General features: G+C 47.0%; 1 protein-coding gene across 1 annotated transcript in view; it reads left to right on the forward strand.

The window, feature by feature from the left end:
* The first annotated feature begins 304 nt into the window (after positions 1 to 304).
* The window catches only part of LOC116944463 (tumor protein p53-inducible protein 11-like), a 35,903-nt gene continuing 14,277 nt past the window's right edge, over positions 305 to 21,930 (forward strand). The window contains exons 1-2 of the mRNA XM_032958090.2: positions 305 to 652; positions 19,760 to 19,949. Coding sequence (XP_032813981.1) covers positions 19,761 to 19,949 — 189 coding nt within the window. The 5' untranslated portion in view covers positions 305 to 652; position 19,760. The remainder of the gene's footprint in view (positions 653 to 19,759; positions 19,950 to 21,930) is intronic.

The following is a 21,930-nucleotide window of genomic DNA, read 5'->3' on the forward strand; positions in this document are numbered from 1 at the left end:
GGAAGGGAGTCTTTTGTCCGTATTTTTGTTCGGGTCGGTACGCCTCGCTTACAGAATATACGGCAGCCGGCTGCGTTAAAACGACCGCGGGGGGAGGGGAGGGGTGGCGCAAAGCAGTTCCCCCGTCACGCGGCCAGAGCGAACGACAACAAAAGACAGAGACAACGAACAGCTCCCCCCTCCCCCCACCGCTTGTCGCCTCCGATCTCCATTACGATAGAACGGAGAGAAGAACGAATAATATTGGCGGGGGGGCGGGGTAGGGGGGCATCTGGTGGGGGAGGGGAGGAGGGGTAAAAGGGGGGTGGTGGAGGATGGGACATAAACAAATGAAGTGAAATTTTAGGGCGGCCTCCTTTAGTCGAGAATTTACGGTAAAACTCGATCGCCGGTGGCCGCGCGCGCGCGCGCCGCGCACGCAGGCGACGGAGCCACCGAGCGAAGCGTCATCCGCGACGCCTGCACGCCGAGGAGATTACGCACAACGCTGTCGTGGGTTAACACGCGCGCGCGCGCACACCACACCATCACAGCAGCCAGCGGTAATAGCAGCAGCAGCAGCGACCGCAAATATACAAACGCGATCTTACAGTAAACCCAGCATCGGCGTCATCTCGTCATCACTCGCGACGAGGCTGATCTTCGCTTGCAGGTGAGAGCGCTTCAAGACGATTTTTGTTGTTGTTTGTGGTCGCAAAAAAGAAGAAGAAAAATTACCCGTAAATAAATAAATAAGTGATACGGGATTGTGCCTGGGATTGGAAAAAAAAGACATTTAAAATAAAACGTCACATCTGCGTGGTGTGTTTTTGTTGTTTTGTTCTACTAACGGTAGAGTGTGGGTTTTTTTTATTTTACCCGTTGATGACTTGGCATACGAAGAAGGCTGCTGTATCTGCCCGAGATATTTAAGTTCAAGAGAAAAATACTAATGAATAATTCTGCTACTGCCTGCTGGCTGGTGCTGCTGCTGGTGCTAGGGAGAGCTTAGGGGCGGATTGCGTCTTGTTTTCTCACCTTTAACGGCGAACACAGGCAAAGAGCTCCCTTCCTTCCCCATAACGGCAACCACAGGGGCAGGGCTCGTATGTGATGGAGGCGACGGTGGTGGTGGTGGGGATGATGATGGTGGTGGTGGTTGTTTCATTGCGACGATTCAGATGAATAACCGATATGATTCGAGTGGACACAATGTGATTTGATTTCGGATGATATTTGAGGATTCTGAAAATGCTGGTATCGCGGGCGTAATGATTAGGAATGGGGGAAATGCCCTCCGAATGATATGCAAATGTAAAATTGCAACGTTGCTTGGTATACCGCAGATAATGATGGTGCATTGTGTATTCCATGTGGATAATTTGCAAGCATACGAATGGTGTTAATGATAGACGGTAGTTAACCGATATGATGACGATGTTCACGGCGTTTGCGGCATGGTGTACTTACTCGGCAACGATTGAGGTTATGAATAATGAATGAGCATCATTATTATTATTTACTCTCGGTAATATAACTGAGAGGATTGCGGAATGCTGATTACGCGAGAACGGTTCATGATGAACGTGGATGATGCGCTAGACGTTGCATATTAGCACATGGAAGTAATGGTGACGATGTGGGAGGGCTCGGGAAGGTGACAATGGAATAATGATGATATATTATTTTTTAAAAATACACACACACGTGACGAGCAATTTCAATACATCGTGGGGAAAAAAATGATGAGAGTTTGCGATGATAAAGGCGATGGCTGGGAATTGTATTGCGGTAACAGAATACACGAATACACGATTTTCTCCCCATTAGCGATACACAATATTGGATGCAATGCGTACGGGGGGGGGATGGTTGCAGCGATTAGATTAATATCGTGTATGTTTTGTTGTTGTTGTAAATATATATCTCTCTCTTTAGTTGCGGTGCATAGACTAGTACGACAACGGTAGCGCTACGCTGGGGCAAAATGTGCGCGTAGTTGTCGTGAAATACGGCATCGGTCGTAAGATCTGCGAGTTCCTCTCATCGTGATCACGATTGACTCGGCCCTGCCGTCATCCCCCCCGCCCCCCCCCCCCCACACATCACCACCACCCCCCTCCCCTCCGGGGTAGGCTGAGTAAAAATAGCATTCGTTTGGGACTGCACCACTCGATGTGAAAGCGAATGGTAGACTCCGACAACGTTCGCCCGTTTTAAAGGCAAGCGGTGGGGGAAAGAGCTTGGGGGGGGGGGGGGGTGGTGCCGACGCTCGCACGCGACACGACCGCGTGGCAAGGAGTCAGCGTCCCTTGCACCCCGTGCGAGTGCGCGCCAAGTGTCACCGGGCCGATGTCGATACCGGGGGGGGAGGGGGGGGACGATGCGACTACCTGACCAAGGCTTCGAATGCGTTGCATTCGGTTGTTGTTGTTATTGCATAGGCGGCGACGCCGCTGGCGCTGCATAAAGGGCGCGCGTTAATAGAAATTATAATTGTCGGTCGTTGCAATTTTTGTTTTGCGTACGGAGAGAGAGGGAGGTGTGGGTGGGTGGGGGCTTTGTCCTGCATTAATTGGAATTATGTAGTAATAATAATAATAATGATTTTTTAAAATACTGCCAAATGCTTCGTTTTCATTCGGGGTGGCATTTACGGTAGTTGAGCCTCCGTCAAAGGCATTGTTGGCCGGCTGAAGATGGTCACCGGTGAAATTCAAATTTCCCCAATGTAAAATGCCGCTCGTGGGATTTGATGTTGTGCCGTTAGCGGACGAACATTGGTTTCAGAGGGAGCAAAGAGGCGTTTGTTGAGTCGAGCTATATCGGGTGCTGTCACCTGGGTCACCGTGAATTTGAATCAAGTCCAATCGTGCAAAATGTTGGAAGCGGCTGTGGAAGGGACGCGCTGTACGGGGTTGGACCGGTGAGAGGAAGGAACGCGGCCCTAGGTTAACCACGAAGCAATCAGTCACCGTAGACAACAGAGCGAGACACACACACACAAAGACAAAGAGCCCCCGTATGGCCTTTAACGGATTGTTGGGGCAAGTGGTGTTAGCGAGTGGCACCTATCAAGGCCGACACGGCACGCGACGGGGTGAGTGGCCAGCACCAATGCGCGGCCGCCTTTGTCTCCCCAGTGGCGATGTTTACACACCGCACCCAGGTACTCGTTTGAGGCTGAGTCGACCTAGGGGAGGCCCAGGACCGGTTCAGATCATCGTCACCGGTGTTGGCCATGAGCGGGAGTTGAACTCGGGTCGCCGGGGTTCGTAGCACAGCGCGCTAACCGCTACACCACCGCTACAGCACCGCTCCTGACACACAGACACACAGATATGCCCAGTGGAAAACATTGGACAACAAAGGAGAGAACACGGCTAACACAATTTTGACCCGGTTATGTAAACAAAGACAAATATTCCCCGTATAGCCTTAACAGACTGTTGGAGCAAGTGCTCTTAGCAAGCACCTATCAAGGCCGGTGCGGTACACGAGGGGGGTGAGTGGCCAGCACCACGCCCGGCCGCCTTTGTCTCCCCAGTGACGATGATTTTAAACACCGCACCAGGTGCTCATTTGAGGCTGAGTCGATCTAGGGGAGGAGGCCTAGGACCGGTTCGAACTCTGGTCGCCGGGTTCGTCGCGCAGCGCGTTAACTGCTGCACCACCGCTCCTGCCACACATAGAGATAGGCAACCGAGGTATAATTGCTGTTTGTTTTTCACGTAATGAAAATAAAGGGCAATCCATCTCTGGAATTTCATTATTTGATCAATATTTCAGTCTGCACTTTTGTGATGATATACGGTTTGCTCATATTAAAATAATTTAATTAATATGATAATGCTGATGATGGTTGTGGTTATGAATATTGAAATTAAATTAATAGCCGGGTACTTGGTTTTTTTTTTGTACCGATTTGAGCTTTTGGTCAACCGACAGACTTTTTTGTTATATATATATATTTTTAAATATTGAGATGAATTGTAGGAGAAAGGCTGAGGCGGAAGGGGCAGCGTGGTGGTTACGCTCGTCCCTCGCAGCAAGAGGGCCCTGGGTTCAATTCCCAACTATGGCGCCTCTCCGTGTGGAGTTTGTATGTTCTCCCCCTGTTTTGCATGGGCTCCCATTACCAATTTCCTTGGTAATTGCCAAACGTCCTCATGTAGGACCGTCCTAAAGAAGAGTCTCCGGACTTAGTGCGGCTTGTCTAAATAAATAAGTGATTATTATTAGTAGTAGTAGTAGTGTGAGTGGCGCTGCATCGATGCAAAAACTGATTGTAAGTGCAGAATTGTCGGTTCAGGTTTAAAGTTTAAAATGTTTGTAAGCGGTGAGTCTCATGGGCACGAGCGGGTGAATGAGATAGTTGGTGAAATAGTGCGTGAGATGGTGGCTGGAGCGGTGGGTGAGTGGATGAGTGAGTTCAAATTGATTTCGTGTAACTGGATGAGAGCTGCAGAGAGCAGGATGAGTCTTATTGGCAAGAGGTACCCGAGGCATTGGTCTGCCAGTAGGGGGCGATGGATGCTATGTACGATCCCAATTGAGTAATTCATTTGCGGTGCAATTTTTATATATATATTTGGATCGTGCTGCTGGCACACAATTACCTACTCTTGTTTATGACGTCAGGGGATCTTTAACATCCACTCACTGTGAAGCAGATGGTTCAAAGTATTTTTCTGGTTATTTTACATTGGCAGTTATTATCATGGCGGCCGCGGGGATTTGAACTGAATCCTGAAGTGGGTGTCGCTAGATCGGGTGGCAATGTTACAACATATGAGTGGACCACCATCCGTGCGTAATATAAATACCTTTTAAAAAATATTCATGGATAATGCAAAAGAAATGTGCCGTAAGCAAAATTTAGTTAATTATTGTTAACGATTGCCATGACCCTTGCAGTGAGTGCTGTTATTGCATGGGTGCTGCGGTGGCGAGATGTTGACTACCTCGCCTGGTATACAGGAGGTGATGGGTTCGATCCCAACCCTGACGCCTGCTGTATATTTGGAGTTTGCATGTTTTTCTCCCCGTGGTCACCTGGATTTTTTTCTCCGGGTCCTCTGGTTTTTCCCTCCACATTTAGAAACATCCATTGAGATTATTGAGATCATTTTGGTGCCAATAATGTCTAAATGTTGGGCCACTTTTTTGAGCTATCATTTGTGACCAGGTCGCTTCTGAACAAGAGCTGTATAGCTTAGTGAGCCTTACCTCGTTAAGTAAAAATCATAGTTTATAGTTTCACCATGCATAGCCCCACGTACGAGTTACAGAAACAACATCATCCCATTTTGGCATATCTCAATTCGCTCACAGTTCTGACCACCGCACAGATATTTATTTAGAACCCGGACGGTTATTATTTACGTCCGTAACAAACCTCAAATGGGAACGGGCAATTATCAAAGGGTCACATCTTGAATTAAGGCCACATTGCCTATGTTTTGTTCCGCCGTTAACACGACTCACTCCTCTGCTTGTATGCTGGAAAATTAATCGGGACAACAGGAAAAAAAAATGTTGGAAAACAGAGCGCGTGCCTGTCATGTCACGGAGGTCATGTCCTAGCCGATATCCAATGTTGAGTGACTGGTTTTAGTGAGCTAAGAATAGTGGCTCAAGAATTGTTCCCTTAACCCAATTTGTGCTCCCTAATATTGGTCTGGAAAGCCAATAGGCTGATGGATTGAAACATACTTTAAGTAAAGAAAAAAGTATGTTTTCACGTGGAGACACAGAATGGAATTTCTGGTTATATTTTAGGCGGTCAGGTTGCTTAATAATTCACTCCAGTCGCTGGGCTCGCTCACTGGTTGTCAGTCGCCTTCTTATCACGAGAATGCGTTGTACAATAAGTGTTTTGTATATTCATATAAGGAAGGGTGCCACGGTGGCGAGATGTTAACTACCTCGTCTGTGTATACAGGAGGTGATGGGTTTCAATCCCGACCCTGACGCCTGCATGTGCTCGCCGTGGTCGCGTGGATTTTTCTCCGAGTCCGCCGGTTTTGGCCCTCCACATTTAGAATCAACGTGGATTTAGATTATTTGGCTGCCACTATACATGTCCACACGATAAACCACTTTGTTGAGCTATCATTTATGAGAGCCAGGTCACTTATGAAAAAGAGCTATATCGCTCAGTGGGCCTTACCTGGTAAAATACAAAAAATAGATTACTTTTAGTTTGTCTTAAAATCTTGATCACCAGAGCGTTGATGACGTCTTTATTCCTTGTTTTGGGGGAAAATATAGTTTTCTTCGTTGTGATTGCCATGTAAAGGTTCCTTTGTTGTGTAAGATGCGTCGTTAGAGATATTGCAACCATGGGATGTAAATTTTTCCCACATTTGGGATTTGGTGAGTTATAGATGAATCCCATTAGTGGACAATATATCTGCTCCATATACCTGTCTCTCCTCACAATAATAAAAGGGTGTTTCTTGTACAAAACCCATCAGCCGAACAGCAGGGTTCTGCGATCATTTCCGCATGAGGTGTCGTCCAATTAGCACGGTGGGCTACGTATTGTGCAAAATAAGTTCAGCATACTTAAAAGGGGATGGGTTCACTGACTGCCACGTGGTCTGTTCGAAAGTGGTAAATCGTGTTGTTAATATCGTTTTTTTGTTGTTTGTTGCCATTATCGATTTATTACGTGCAATTTTTTTTAGCACACATATATAGAAAAAATTGATTATCGGTTTGCCACGATTTATCAAAAACGTCTCACGCAGCAGAGGTGACTGCAAAGTTCAGCTCAGGATGACATGCGAGATGAAGAAAGGTCACACGTGCTGCTACTTTTGCGTGGTTGATTGGAGAATCAGGGCACCTCGGGCAGCTCTTGCAGGTGAACCAGAGAGCGGAACGATGACGACGACATCCCAACACGTGAACATAGTTCATAGTTAGTTTCATAGTTCTATTTATTTGGTATAGCCCTGTGAGCCATTCGGCTCTTGAATCGGGTGCAACCGCAACGAACAAAAAAACAAAAACATGAACAAGAAAAAAACTTCTTAAAGTGACTATGTGTGACAGTGCAAACAGAAAATCCAGGAAAAAAAAACATCAAAATATTCCTGAAATAGCACCGTACACCAACGCTGTGTGCAAAAAAATCCCAATGGGATGCAAGTCAAACAACAACAACAACCACAAGACAACTAAGATTAAGGCCATCAGTCTAACTCCGTACTACAATAAACAAAAACATGGCCAAAGCAAAAAAAACGTTTTCGAAATCACCAAAATAAAAGCCACAAATGCAATGTAACAGTGATCATAGGGACTGTGACCGAATTTTTTTTACAATAAACTACATAAATAAATGATAACACCAAACCCTCGAGCCAACACCTCCCTCGTCTCACATCTCACCCCGTGCATTGCGTTCCCGGCGAGCGTTGTTGCAGCGTCATTACCGTCACAAATGATCGTACGAATATATATATTTTTTGTTAATGTAATTATCTCATCAACACTTTGGGTGCTAAGTGATCATTAATCCGCGCTCCGTATCCTGGCGCGGGAGGTTTTAATTAGCGCACGAAACGTGTTCTGGTCCGAGTTTAAATTAATTTGGGGGGTGGGGGGGGGTGTGGGGAGTTATTTTGAAAAGCATAATTAATAATTATTTAAATCGGTATCTTTCCGAGCTTACCCTCCTCACAAATTCTGGCTTATTATACAGTAGAACCGCTCTGAACGACCACCCCTGTTAACGACGAATCGCTTAACGACGGGCCTCCATAGAGCCCAATGTGTAGTGTATAGTAGTGTATAGTGTAGTGTATAGTAGTGTATAGCGTAGTGGAAAATAGTGTATAGTGTGGTGTATAGTAGTGTGTAGTGTATAGTGTACTGTATAGTAGTGTATAGTAGAGTGTATAGCAGTGTATATCAGTGTAAAGTGTAGTGTAAAGTGTAGTGTATAGTAGTGTTTAGTAGAGTGTATAGTAGTGTATAGTGTAGTGTATAGTGCAGTGCATAGTGTAGTGTATAGTGTATAGTAAAGTATAGTAGTGTATAGTGTAGTGTATAGTGTAGTGTATAGTAATGTATAGTAGTGTATAGTGTAGTGTATAGTGTAGTGTATAGTAGTGTATAGTGTAGTGTATAGTGCAGTGTATAGTAGTGTATAGTAGAGTGTATAGCAGTGTATAGTGTAGTGTATAGTAGAGTGTATAGTAGTGTAGTGTATAGTAGAGTGTATAGTAGTGTAGTGTATAGTGTAGTGTATAGTAGTGTATAGTGTAGTGTATAGTGTAGTGTATAGTGCAGTGAACAGATTGGGCTTCCATAGAGCCCATTGTGTTCGCTTACCGACCATTTCCACGGGCTTTTAATTAATGCATCGATTAACCATGTTTATTTTAATTGTATGTGTTCACAATCTTGTTAGTATCTTTATGTATTAATATCCATTGTTTAAATATTAGAAAGTACGTTTTTTGGGTGAATGGTTTCGGAACGAATTAAGCCTTTAACGTCGATTTCCTATACTCGCTCAACGACCAAATCGCTTCACGACTGTTCTCGTGGAAACCAATCACCGTCGTTAAGCAGGAGTTGTACTGTACTCAGGTCCTGTTGGACATCTGTTAAAAAAAACAAGAAGAGCTTTGTGGCTCATCGGATTCTTCCAGTCTAAATAAACATTCTTATTCTGAGTCGGGATTCGAGGTGGATGCAGAGGTGGAGACTTCATACCAAGGGGGCCAGAGACACGTTTAACGTTTCTAAGCAGAAGTGCCATCCCTCCGGTCCGTATTCCGGCAACAATTTCCCACTCGCTGCCGCTGACTTGTGCTGCCCCCCGGTGGACCACATGATGGTAGTCCATAGCAAACAAAAACAGGTCCCTGCAGGGTGGGCTGGTAGGACAAGTCTCTGCGCTGTCTATTGCTGATTTTACACCCCAACAGCACGAGATTTCACTTCGTTAAAGTATTGAAAGGGGACGGACGGACGGACACATTCATCTATTGCAGGCTGGTACACTCAGTTTACAACTTCGTTCCTACCGGTAAAATATTTCGGAGGTGTGATCCGTGACACGAGGCGCGTGCAGACACAGCGGGGTAGACCAAGGTTTCTCAGTCTGTGAATTCTGACAATCAGGTTCACGTTTGGGTTCGAGTTGGCACTCAGAGGCAAGGCGAGGGCTCCGCAGTGGCGAGACGTTACCTACCTCGCCTGGTATACGGGAGGTTCATGGGTTTGATTCTGATGCTGACACCTGTATATTTGGAGTTTGCATGTCTCTCTCCCGGCGGTCGTGTGGGTTTTTCGCCGGGTCCTCCGTTTTTTTCCCCACCACATTTAGAATCAACATCACGCCTTTAGAGTAGTTGGCTGCGGTACATTTTCACGCGTGCAGCCACTTCGATGAACGTGGCGTAGGTGCGCTTCTGAAAAAAATATCTATATGGCTTAGTGGGCCTTACCTGGTCAAAAAAAAAAGAAATACCGCCATCCGCCGGCTGCCGCTTGCTCGGTGAATAAAAGAGGTGAGAGCCTCTGGCTAGAATTTGTCGTTGACGATCACTGAGGAAAGGGAGCGAGCGAGCGAGTTAGCGTGAGTTAGCGTGAGTGTTCAGTGGCTGTAGGAAGGTTGGCGTCAGGCAGGGCGTCTGGCGTGGCTGCCCCACTCCGAAGGGTGACTGATTGATATGGAAACCAGGGGTGTCTCGCCAACCGACGTGACAACAAGAAGAAGAGCCAATTTATCTTTTTTTTTTGTGGGGGGGGGGGGGGGGGCGGGTGTATTTCGGTGAGAGAAAAAAAAAACCTCGATATCCCAAGAGCCGTACAATGCACGCGAATGCGAGACGGTGGTGGGTTCGTAATAAACAACGATCACGGAGCCGACCTTGCAGAGACCGCATGCTGCTCCCGCAGTCCGCAGGTTTCCCGACCCCGGGTGGAAACGGAGCAAGCAGTGGTGGCTCGCGGATCAATTATTTTGGTGGGGGCAGTGCCAGGCGGTGGGGAGTGGCGGGGGGCGGGTTTGTAGGGGGCTTGGGGGGGGGGGGCACGAGGATGGCATCTCTCCACCGGTTGGCGAAAAATCTCAGCTCGCGGCTCGGCGAGCATCGCGAGCATCGCACGAAAATGTGGAAGAAGTTAATGATGAGAAACCATTAGCCCACCGCCGGCTTCTGGTGCAGCACGCCTTTTGATTTCAATAGAGCGGCGGGGAAGGTTAGGGAGGCAAAAAGACACGCGCAACAAACAAAAACAGCGGTGAACGCGTTTAGTAGGAAGGCTGCGTCGTGACTCGTTATGCGCCCCCACCACCACCACCACCACCCCCTCCCGGAGTGCCGCTTCATTGTCTGTGTCCCTCTGCTGCCCGTTCGTGCTGTGGCGTGGCGTGGCGTTATCTGTCTCGCCTGGTATGCAGGAGGTCGTGGGTTCAATGCCGACCCTGACGCCTGTACAGTAAAACCCCTCTTAACGACCACCCCGGTTAACGACGAATCGCTTAACGACGGGCCTCCATAGAGCCCAATGTGTAGTGTATAGTAGTGTAGTGTATAGTGTAGTGTATAGTGTAGTGTATAGTAGTGTAGTGTATAGTAGTGTAGTGTATAGTGGTGTAGTGTATAGTGGTGTAGTGTATAGTGTAGTGTATAGTGGTGTAGTGTATAGTAGTGTAGTATAGTAGTGTAGTGTATAGTAGTATAGTAGTGTATAGTGTAGTGTATAGTGGTGTAGTGTATAGTGTAGTGTATAGTGTAGTGTATAGTAGTGTAGTGAATAGTAGTGTAGTGTATAGTAGTGTAGTGTATGGTAGTGTAGTATATAGTGTAGTGTATAGTATTGTAGTGTATTGTAGTGTATAGTGTAGTGTATAGTGTAGTGTATAGTAGTGTAGTGTATAGTAGTGTAGTGTATAGTAGTGTAGTGTATAGTAGTGTAGTGAATAGTAGTGTAGTATATAGTGTAGTGTATAGTAGTGCAGTGTATAGTAGTGTAGTGTATAGTAGTGTAGTATATAGTGTAGTGTATAGTAGTGTATTGTAGTGTATAGTAGTGTATTGTAGTGTATAGTGTAGTGTATAGTGTAGTGTATAGTAGTGTAGTGTATAGTAGTGTAGTGTATAGTAGTGTAGTGTATAGTGTAGTGTATAGTAGTGTAGTGTATAGTAGTTTAGTGTATAGTAGTGTAGTGAATAGTAGTGTAGTATATAGTGTAGTGTATAGTAGTGTATTGTAGTGTATAGTGTAGTAGTGTAGTGTATAGTAGTGTAGTGTATAGTGTCGTGTATAGTAGTGTAGTATATAGTGCAGTGTATAGTTGTGTAGTGTATAGTAGTGTAGTGTATAGTAGTGTAGTGTATAGTGTAGTGTATAGTGTAGTGTATAGTGTAGTGTATAGTAGTGTGATGTATAGTAGTGTAGTGTATAGTAGTGTAGTGTATAGTAGTGTAGTATATAGTGTAGTGTATAGTAGTGTATAGTGTAGTGTATAGTAGTATAGGGCCCGCATAGAGCCCAATGTGTTCGCTTACCGACCATTCCCCTGTTAACGATGGGTTATTGTAGGTTCAGTAAATATGAATTAATGCATTGATTTACCATGTTTCTGTTAATATGATGTGTTTATAACGTTGTTAGTATCTTTATGCATTAATATCCATTGTTTCAATATGATAAAGTACGTTTTTTGGGTGAAAAAGGGTAACTGTGGATGCTATCTGAACGAATGAAGCCTTTAACGTGTACTATATTTCCTATCCTCGCTTAGCGACCAAATCACTTAACGACCGATTTCGTGGAACCAATTACCACCGTTAAGAGGGGTTCTACTGCATATTTGGAGTTTGCGTGTCTCACTCCCCGTGGTCGCGTGGATTTTTCTCCGGGTCCTCCGGTTTTTGCCCCTCCACATTTAGAATGGACGTCGCGCGTTGAGAGCATTTGGCTGCCACAAATGTCCACGTGATAAGCCCACTTCGTTGAGCTATCATCTGTGGCCAGGTGGTTTCTGAAAAAAAGAGCTATAGAGCTCAGTGGGCCTTACCTGGCAAAATAAAAAAATAAAATAGTTTAGTTCAATAGTTTATCATTTATCTTCCCCCCCCCCTCCAACTCGTGAGCACTGCTTTTTGGCTCTTCTGTCCCCAGCATTCATGTGCTGCCCCAGCCCGTCATATTCCTCATACCGGGCTTGTTGTCAAAATAAAAAAAAAGCGATATCTCTATCATCGATTTGAATTGGCGTCATTGCACCGATAATCAATGCCCGCATATCCACATTGCAGCAGGGCTCAATGTGGATATGCGAGTTACCGGTAGCCCAACGCATGCCGGAGCCGTGGACACGCCTCCGCCTACTCAAAACGCATTCGCAGCGAGTGTGCCCGCACTCGATTTGGGCACTTTTTAAAAAAAAAAATTGGCGCCGCATATTGATGACGACGCCGCCGCTGGGCTGGTGGCGGTTCGAGGTTAGAAAATGTGAATGTGAGCGGAAGTCGCCCGTTTGTCATCCGCCACCGATTACGCCGTCTTCGCCGAGCCAATGGCTTCGGGGGGGGTGTTTGGAGCCGGGCCGAACGCCACACGATGCGGCTGCAACGGACGCTCGGGCCGTGAATGTTTTTCCTCCGTGTGAAAAGAAATACAAAATAAATAAATAAAAAAACCCGCTGTGAACGCCCGACAAAGTTTGCAGTGTATTGAGATGCAGTTTCCACGCATGTCGCCGTGTAAAATGTAAATGAATTCAGAACCAGAATATTTATTTATTTATGCTGAAGGAATCCGATGAGCTATAAAGCTCTTTTTTTTTTACAGATGTCCAGTCGGGGGCACGGGGTCAGAAGTTTACAACAACAAGCAATAACAAAAACACGATAGGAGTGCCAAGTGTAGGAAATGAAAAAAAAATACCTTCAAAATATAAAAAGTAAACTAAACTATATTGTTTTCTCTTACAAGGCAAACCCCAACTTATTTTTCAGAAGCGACCTGGCCCACAAATTAACGAAGCATGGAACCACGCGGAATAGAAGTGCAAACATACGGTCACACTATGAGTGCGAGTCTCACATTAGGAAATCTGCAAGTACAAATCCCGTTCGGGGGGGGAGGGGTAGGGGGGGAACTCATTCTATTTGGGATGCCACCAGTCCGGGTGGCAAGACCCGGACACTTCGGAAGAACTGGCGTCCGTACTCAGGTGACCGCAGGATATTGAATTGTGCCAGAGATCTGATGCCGGTAGTGGGTTGAAATGTCATTGCAGCGGAACTGCACTGTAATAGGCCCAAGTGCTGACTTGAGAGTTACGTGCGAGTGCTTGGCCTACAGAGGCAAAGGTGGCGGCCCAGAAATCTCGCACACGCGATAATAAAACCCACGTGATCCCTCAACCGTGTCGACCAAAAAAGTGTTTAATTACGGCCTCCACTGACATGCTTCACCGATGCACGTGCAGTAATAATATCATACCGTATTGTATCGTGCTCTCTTACAATTGTACATTTTTATTTATTTTACACCATCGTTAGAAATGTATTATTATATAATCATTGTGTTGTGCCGCATTGCAGTGTATTTAGTAAGAAAAAATATATTTTATCGTGGTTTTACCACTGAACCGAAATTGCAACGTTTCATTGCATTCATGGTTAATTAATCCTTCCAACGGAAATATAAACTGTCAAATGGGATTTTTTAAAAATCTGAAATCGAAATAAATAAAAACAGGCCGAACGAGTGGTTAAACGAAAATGTTTTTTTATTTGCCAAAAAAATGGGACAAAATCCGGTTGTTTTAACCGCTTCTTGTGTAGCGCTAATAACTAATTAAGATCGGCGCACAATTCCCTCCCAGCCGTGCATTGATCTCATATTGACCCTTCCCCTCACCCTCTCCTGGCCTCTTTCTCCACCCTACGTGGGTGAGAGCGAGGAGGGGTATTCATGGTGACAGCTGCAGACTGCTCCACGGAGAAGATAGGTGAGGGTACAGCACCGCCTCCACCAAAGGTTATATCGCCAGTGGTGGCAATGGGAAGGTGCTACGATGCAATATATGTGTGCACGTTGAACTTCTTTCGCACCGTACGTAGCCAACCGTGCTAATCGGAGGTGCGGGGGAAAGTGCAACGAATGAATGAGAAAAAAAGCCAGTTCTAAAGAAGCGAGTTTTCAGTCCGGATGATTTAACAGCTCCAGTGGCTTCCTAATGTCGGAAGGAAGAGCGTTCCAGACGGCCGCAGAAGCGCATCTGAAAGCATCGCCGCGATGCGGTGACCACCACCTTTGTTCGATGGCTTAGCCAAAAGCTGCTGCTGCTTGCGAGGATGACCGAAGATTGCGTGATGATGGTGGCAAGCACTTTGTGTGGCCACACAGTCACTTCTCACAACACCAAACGCGTATCAGGCCCCGTGGTGTTAAAGTGCAGTCTCCAACTATTTTAAATGACAGCGATTGAAAAATTAATTTTAAACTGCTTTTTGTGCTTAGTTTGTTGTCCTTCCCTTACACCTCCGATTAGGCACGGTTGGCGCTTTCAGATGCACTTCTGCGGCCGTCTGGAACGTTCTTCCTTTCGATACTACGGTGGTAACTGGAGCTTATGGATGGTGGTGGCGAGGTGGGGGGGGTGAGAGCGGCAGGAAGCACACGGGGCCACGTGCCCCTCTGGACAACACTGGGGGTAGGAATCAAGCCGTTTCTAGGCCCTCGCGAGGACAGCCCAGTCGGGTGCGGGGGATCTGATTTACTAACGGCAGCAGCACCTGCAGCGATCGAGTGATTGGCCCAGGCCTGGTCACCGAGGGTGTGGCAATCAGGGTGGCTGCCCGGGGCGCAAAACTCTCTCTCGAGGGGCACCGCCGACAATAATTTACGAGCGCACTTTGCTTCAATGGATTTTAACCCGATTTCACGGACGATTCTTCGTGATGCATGCATAAAATGGCTCACGTAAATACCATGATGGATAGATAACATGCTCACATTTGACAGTGTTATTACCAGAGAATTGCTTTGGAGAGGTGCAAAATATGTATTTATTGTTTTGCCCACGACATCATTTGAAGACTAGGCTCAAAAGAAAGCCGTCTCTGGTGTGGACCAATCAGTTTCAAGGACAATGCATATATTATCAGTGTGTTTTTTTTGTTTGCATTTTGACCACAAGCATTGTGGTTAATGCACACACGATTCCTTGTAAAAAGGTTTCAGTTTTGTTGCCAGAAAAAAGTGGGGAAAACCCCTAATATTGTTGGTATCCTCTTCTTTATACGTTGACCGGACGCGTTGTGAAGGGTTGGGCGTACCCGCACTTTTCCCCACCACACGCGACTTGCTGATCGTTTTAACTTGGGTGGACTCATTTTGCCGCTGGGTGCGAAATTGAGAAACCTGCTCCATCGTGCGAGCAATAGAAACCTCTCTACCCCCCCCCCCCCTCTCTCTGTATTTAAGGCCTCGACACAGAGGCGTTGTTTCTCTGTGTGCCGATGCGCGTGTCTCTCTCTGCTTATGTGTCTGTCTGTGTGTCTCCGTGTCTGTGTTTTGTCTCTCTCTCTCAATCTTTGGAAGAACGTTCATCAACCAGGTAGGGCGTTGGCTGTTATGTTCGCCGACTCTCTGTATTGTATTGCATTATATTGGTAAGTTTACTAGGTTTGTGTTCGCTTTCATTTGTACCTGATGATGGTTGCTTGTGTTGCAAACGAAACGTCGTATGCTATTATTATTATTTTTTAATCCGCGACTTTACCGAGAGAACCAATGAGCAATAGAAACCTGCTCCATCGTTCGAGTTTTGGAGCTGTGTGGGAGAGTCATCAGCTCTCGGGAAACAAAAGGCGGTCGCCGCATCGTGCTCTTGCGGCCGTCTGGAACACTCTTCCTTCTGTTGGTCCGCATGTTCGCCACAAGTACTGTGTGTGTGTGCGTGTGGTTACTGCAGACCTGATTGCTTGCAGAAGGCTTCTGTTTGGTGTTGGAACATCTTAACACCTCCTGTTTTATTTCCAGAAAGGGTAAAAACCTATTCTAATTTTTCACACTTTGATACCGGCAAAACAAGGTCCCACGATAGAGATACGTGTATATTTTATATATTTATACGTTCGCTAAGCACAGGCCCGACGGCCCAAAATGCCAACAAACGGCACAATTAAAGTTTTATTTTTATTGGATTAAGAGTTAACGCGTGCCTTGAAACCGAACGAGGATATATATCCTGGCAAATTTATTTATTTTGGTTTATAGTTTATTTCCTCGTGTAGTTGTTTGGTGCCTGAGGAACCTATATTTGAGCAGGCCTCTTCTCTTACACTGGTGGGGACCCATCGGTGTTAAAAAAAAACTAATTTGAAGCCATTTACCCGACGGTGGAATTCAGCCGCCAACAAAACAATACACGCGGGCTTGGAAACGAATCGTTCTATTTGCCAGAAGGTATCTCGAACAGCTCCACCATCCTGCACCACAGCTCAGGGTGGAACTCTCCACAGCAGCAGCAGAGCGACTCACAACCTCCTAATCTTTACACTTGGGACCAGGGCCGGCACTGCCAGGCATCGTTGTTTTTTTCCGTGGCAGTCCGCGTATCTCTCTTCATTCTGGTTGCCCTGCACGACATCTCACAGTGGAAGTTTCCTCCAATGTTGCAGTAGCAGCAGAGCGACTCACAGCAGCATCCTCCTCCTCCTCTCTACACCAAGGAGCCCTGCCAACACTGTCAGGCGTCATTTCTCTGTCGGAGCACCCCGCGTCTCTCCAGAGTCATTCTGGTTGCCCTGCACGACAGCTCACGGTGGAACTCTCCTCCAGAGTTGCAGTAGCAGCAGAGCGACTCACAGCAGCATCCTCCCCCTCCTCTTCCTCTCTACACCAAGGAGCATGGCCGTGGTCAGTGCCCGGCGTCGTTTTTCCGGGGCAGCACTCCGCCGTCTGGAACGCGATCATCGTCATCACCATAATCCCGCTGCTGCTGCTGAATATTCACAGCAGCAGTAGCAGAAGAAGCAGCGGGAGCAGCATTCAGCCCACATGGACTTTTAAAGAGACATCTTCAAGTTCCCCGACTTCTTTCGCCCGACTTTCGAGCGATGCTCAGCTTTGCCTCCGCGTCTCAAGACTTTTGTACGGTCATCCGTGTGTCTGCGGATTTTATTGTCCTGGTTACGAATTGCATTGTGACCATTACATGTGATCATCGATTATAATCGATCCACTTAGGCAGCTGGAACTAAACTGAACTGGTGGGCTTAAGGCCCCTGTATTTATGCTACTATTTATATTACTGGAAAGCTCTAGAATGTTCTAGAAGTTACTCCAAGTTTACTCAGCACTGAATCTATCTGGAATGTTCTTCTGGAAAATAGGTACATCACAAAAGCAAAGTTTGTGGGAAATAATAGCAATTTTCTGTACTTTTGAGGCATAAGCAATTAGGAAATAACACTTTACTACCCAGGAAAATGTTTTTTTATTACACAGTGTTATATGGAAGGTTCCGAAACCGGAAAACCCGCTCCAAAGGCTGTAAAACAGTCCGGCCATCGTGAAACACTTGGTTGTGTTGAAACAAGAGCGGTAGTGGTTCTTGGCACATCACCCCATGCAGAATCTTCGAGATTGGAGTGGTTAAGTATGGAACAGTAAATATAGTAACTTTTTTACAAACATTTATTTTTGTCTATTAGTTAAGATTATTTACGGAAATTTCATATAGTAAAACTACAAAAAAAATACACAGCGCCTAAACGCGCGTTGTACAAGAATGTGCAAACATAAGCTATTTTTTTTAATTATCAGTGATTTTCCGACGTTCTTAAAAATCCGGTGGCCCCCTTCCCTCCCCCCCATGAAAAACCGACCGACAATAGACGATCTAATAATAATAATACTGGTAGGAACGAAGTTGTAAACTGAGTGTACCAGCCTGCAATAGATTAATGTGTCCGTCCGTCCGTCCCCTTTCAATACTTTAACGAAGTGAAATCTCGTGCTGTTGGGTGTAAAATCAGCAATAGACAGCGCAGAGACTTGATATGTCTTATTGCACCCAAAATTTGGAAGTCACATTATCTCATTTGCGAACTTCGCTTTTGGGGATGTGGCAAATTCACAGACAACCCACAGCCGAATACCATTTGTGAGGCGAAGTTCGAAGGCACCGTGACGTTACTTTGCCAATGTTCCTACCAGCCCACCCTGCAGGGACCTGTTATATAATAAAACAATTCATAACGCGCCCTCAGTGTCAGATCACGTCGCGCGGTTCCAGGGAGGCTCGGCAGTCCAATGTCGAGCTGAAGAGATGCGCCTGTCGATGGTTTTTGATCGTCGCGGATGCGAATGGGGATGGCGTTGCAGATGACGGTGGGGGCTGCGACGGAGAAGCGACGAGAAGCAACTACAGTCCTTGTCCTGGGAGTTTCGAGGAGGTTGCAATGCTGTCAACCCCCTTATCAGTGCCCTACCTTTATTACAGATCCAATTCAGACCTTATTTGGTCACCCCGTGCCCCCTTTTAAATCTCAACGTTCATCCTACAAAGTCCCACCACAAGGAAGAAACACGAACAAATGGAGAAAACTTTTTTTTTTTTTTTTGCCGTGTGGACCTGAAAACTCAACTTCATTTCCTTAAACCGTATGGGTTGACAGGTATGAGGTTGCATTGTTATGTTTTTGTTGCGTGCCACCTTGAAAGCCTTTCAGGACCCTCCTGTCCGACAGTCTGCTGCCTAAAGTAAAATAAAATAAAAACTTGCACCAGTTCTTGAGCTGGCAGGCTTTGCCGCAAGGTCGTGTGTGTGCAAACGCGAGTGGTGAGGTTGTCTTGACATGCAAAGTAAATGCTGGGATTCTTGGGGGGTTTTTTTCCTCCTTCTTGCTACGTATTATCATTTGATTATGGCCTGTAATATATATTGGCATGGCTGTGTGTAAAAATTGTCCTCTTCGACAACAAAAAGTGCTATTGGTCGAAAGAAGGTGGCCGACATGCTGAAAAAACTGTGTCGAGCGGGAGATTGGTTGAAAAAAAGATTGGCCAGAGTTAAGGGGAAAAGGCATATATTCCTGTACAGTATACCATATATGATCCTTCAGCCATGGGCCCAACAACAATGGCTTGCCGGTATCACCCAGGGTGGCAATTGCTAACAACGGTTTTATCAAAATATTTCATCTCAAGATCACAAATATGTGCATTAGCAAGCTCACACTGGTAGCTGCTTATGAGAATAATGTCGTTGGAGGCGGTACGTATTATGTATTATGATGGAGAATATGATTTTGTTGGGGGCAAAAAAAAAACGAACGTGCAATGAACCATCCACGGAATATGAAATAAGTAGGTAGGAGTGCCTATGAAAGCAGAGGGCATGTACGTGAAGATTTTCATCCATGGTGGACGCTACCTCCACCTGGAACGCAGCCTTCATCGCCCCGAGGCACATTCGGAGCGGCGGTTTCAGCCACACCCACTCCTTCCAGGAGACGCTTGAAGGCCCCCACGACCTCTCTCGCCGTGGCTTTCGAGGGACCACCGACCTCAGCTCGCCGTGCCTCGGCATCGCGGTCATTTTACGCTCGCGAAATATTTGCAGCGCGTTTACGAAATTGCACCGTCATTGCCGCCGCCGCCGCCGCCGCCATCCTCATCATCAACCGCATTAATTCTAACTTTTGTTATTAACGACCCGCGTCTCGTCCCGACGCTTCCCCATCTTCCTTCCGCCACCACCACCACCACCACCACCCGCCAGGATGGCCGACTCGGACAGCAATGGCGGAGGAGGCTGCATCGAGGCGACGGGCTCGAGCCCCACCCCCCCCAAGGCGCCGTGCCCCCTGCTCAAGAAGAACAGCCAAACGGACCTGCTGAGCCGCCTCAAGACGCGCAAGGTGCTGGGCGTCGGCGGCGAGGACGACGAGGGAGAGGCGCACCGCTCCAAGGTGAGCGGCGATGGGGCTCGGCGCGCGCCCCCAGCCCCCCCGGGGTCAAGCACGGGTTTGGCTAATGTACGGCGCGAAACAAGTTCAACATGCGTGCGTACCAATAATAATAATAATAACAACAACAATAATGCAATTTATAACACGCGCAAATTTGCAGGCGTTAACGGCCGCAACTCAGAGGCCCCGGAGCGAAGCTCAGAGTCACTCGAAAGCGTGGTTGTAGAGGTGAGTTCTAAAGTGTCTCTTGAAGGAGACGATTGAGGTGATGCTGCGAATGTGCAGAGGGACGGCGTTCCAGACTGTTGGGGCTGCCACCGAGAAGCGGCGCGTAGACAATGACCATCCCGGATCTTGGTATCAAGAGGAGGTCGTGAGTCGCGCGACGCAGGCATCTGTCTGCCGTGTGCCGAGCTGCAAGTCGTCAATAGTGAAGAGAGGCACGGCGGGCAGGCAGATGTGAGGGCGCGGTGGCAGAGGCAGGCGATCTTGTATGTGACCCTGCTGGCGATGGGGGGTAGCCAGTTAAGGGCACGGAGACAGGCAGGTGAGCAAGGCCCGTGGCCCAGCTCGATGGATGGGACGCGACGAAGCGCCCGTCGTTTATTTTCGTGAGCTGTTCAGGTGTTTTTTTTTTCTCCTCTCAAATGTTTTGCACCGCTTCCGTCGTTCACTCGCATCGATGACTTTGCCATCAGGTGCCATTCTATTGTGGGACTGTCTACGTGGCGTTATCTTGGTGTGGCCTGTGACTGGTTTTCGTTGTTGTTTTTTTTCTTCCTGCCTTGCCTCATCTCGATAAATCGGATTCATAGCATTAACGTATTACTTATTTATATTTCAGTGATTTGCTTAGCTTTTTCTCTATTTTGCACTCCCAATGGGGTTTTTTTTCTGTTGTCGTTGTTGTTGTTGTTCTTGTTTTGTTTTGCTGTTGTAACTTGCTGATCCGCCCACGCTGAACATCTGTGAAAGGTGCGGAGGGGCGTGTGGGAAGGACAACCGAAATGCCCAGTTGCAGGCGAGCGCCGCGTTTACTTTGTGGGACACATCGAGCGACAAGCTTGCTATCGGTGGGTCCCCTAGGCCGAGCAACAACAACAACAACGACAAAATGTCCCCTTTGAGACGTTTTCGTTCCACCACAGTCGCAATGTAACGTTCAATGCAAGGATTGTTACGTTCCCGTTAGCGGGCCCGTACAGTCCCGAACGCGGGTGCGTACGTCTCCCATGTGAGTGGGGAAGAACGTCGTGAGACGTCGAGTGGGGGGAATTGGATCAAAGGGCACTTCAAAGGATCGGCGACTTCTCCGTTTGTTGCTCAATGCCGCAGCGAAACGGGGGAACATTTTATTTTATTATTTCCATTTTTTGAAAGAGAAAAAAAAGGGGGGCCTCGCGTTTACTTTGACCGTTTTCAGTTGTTTTTTTTGGGGGGTTTTAAGTTTTCGGATTGATGCTTCGCTTCCTTTTTCATAGATTCACTGCGTTCACGTTCAGGGAATGAAATGCAGCCAATAGTATGATTCGTGATCAATCGTGGGGTTGGGCCGCATGTGTTGTTGAGGCCCTCCACGAGCCGACAGCGGTGGTGTAATTGTACTGTCGTCAGTCGAAAAAAAATTCTGTCCAAGCTGCAGGGTATTTATTGATTAACATTGATTTCAAATCCTCACCCTCCACATCCTCACTCTCCAAGCCCTCGCCACTACCTCTACATCCTCACCACTACCTCCACGTCCTCACCCTCCACTTCCTCCACACAACGTCCACGTCCTCACCACTACCTCCACGTCCTCACCCTCCACGTCCTCACCCTACACGTCCTCACCCTCCACTTCCTCCACACAACGTCCACGTCCTCACCACTACAACCACATCCTCACCCTCCACGTCCTCACGCTCCACGTCCTCGCCCTCCACATCCTCAACCACTACCTCCACATCCTCACCCTTCCACGTCCTCACCCTCCACGTCC

This window comes from Petromyzon marinus, chromosome 21, assembly GCF_048934315.1.
Source record: "Petromyzon marinus isolate PM22_M1 ecotype Great Lakes invasive population chromosome 21, UKy_Petmar_22M1.pri1.0, whole genome shotgun sequence".
NCBI lineage: Eukaryota > Metazoa > Chordata > Hyperoartia > Petromyzontiformes > Petromyzontidae > Petromyzon > Petromyzon marinus.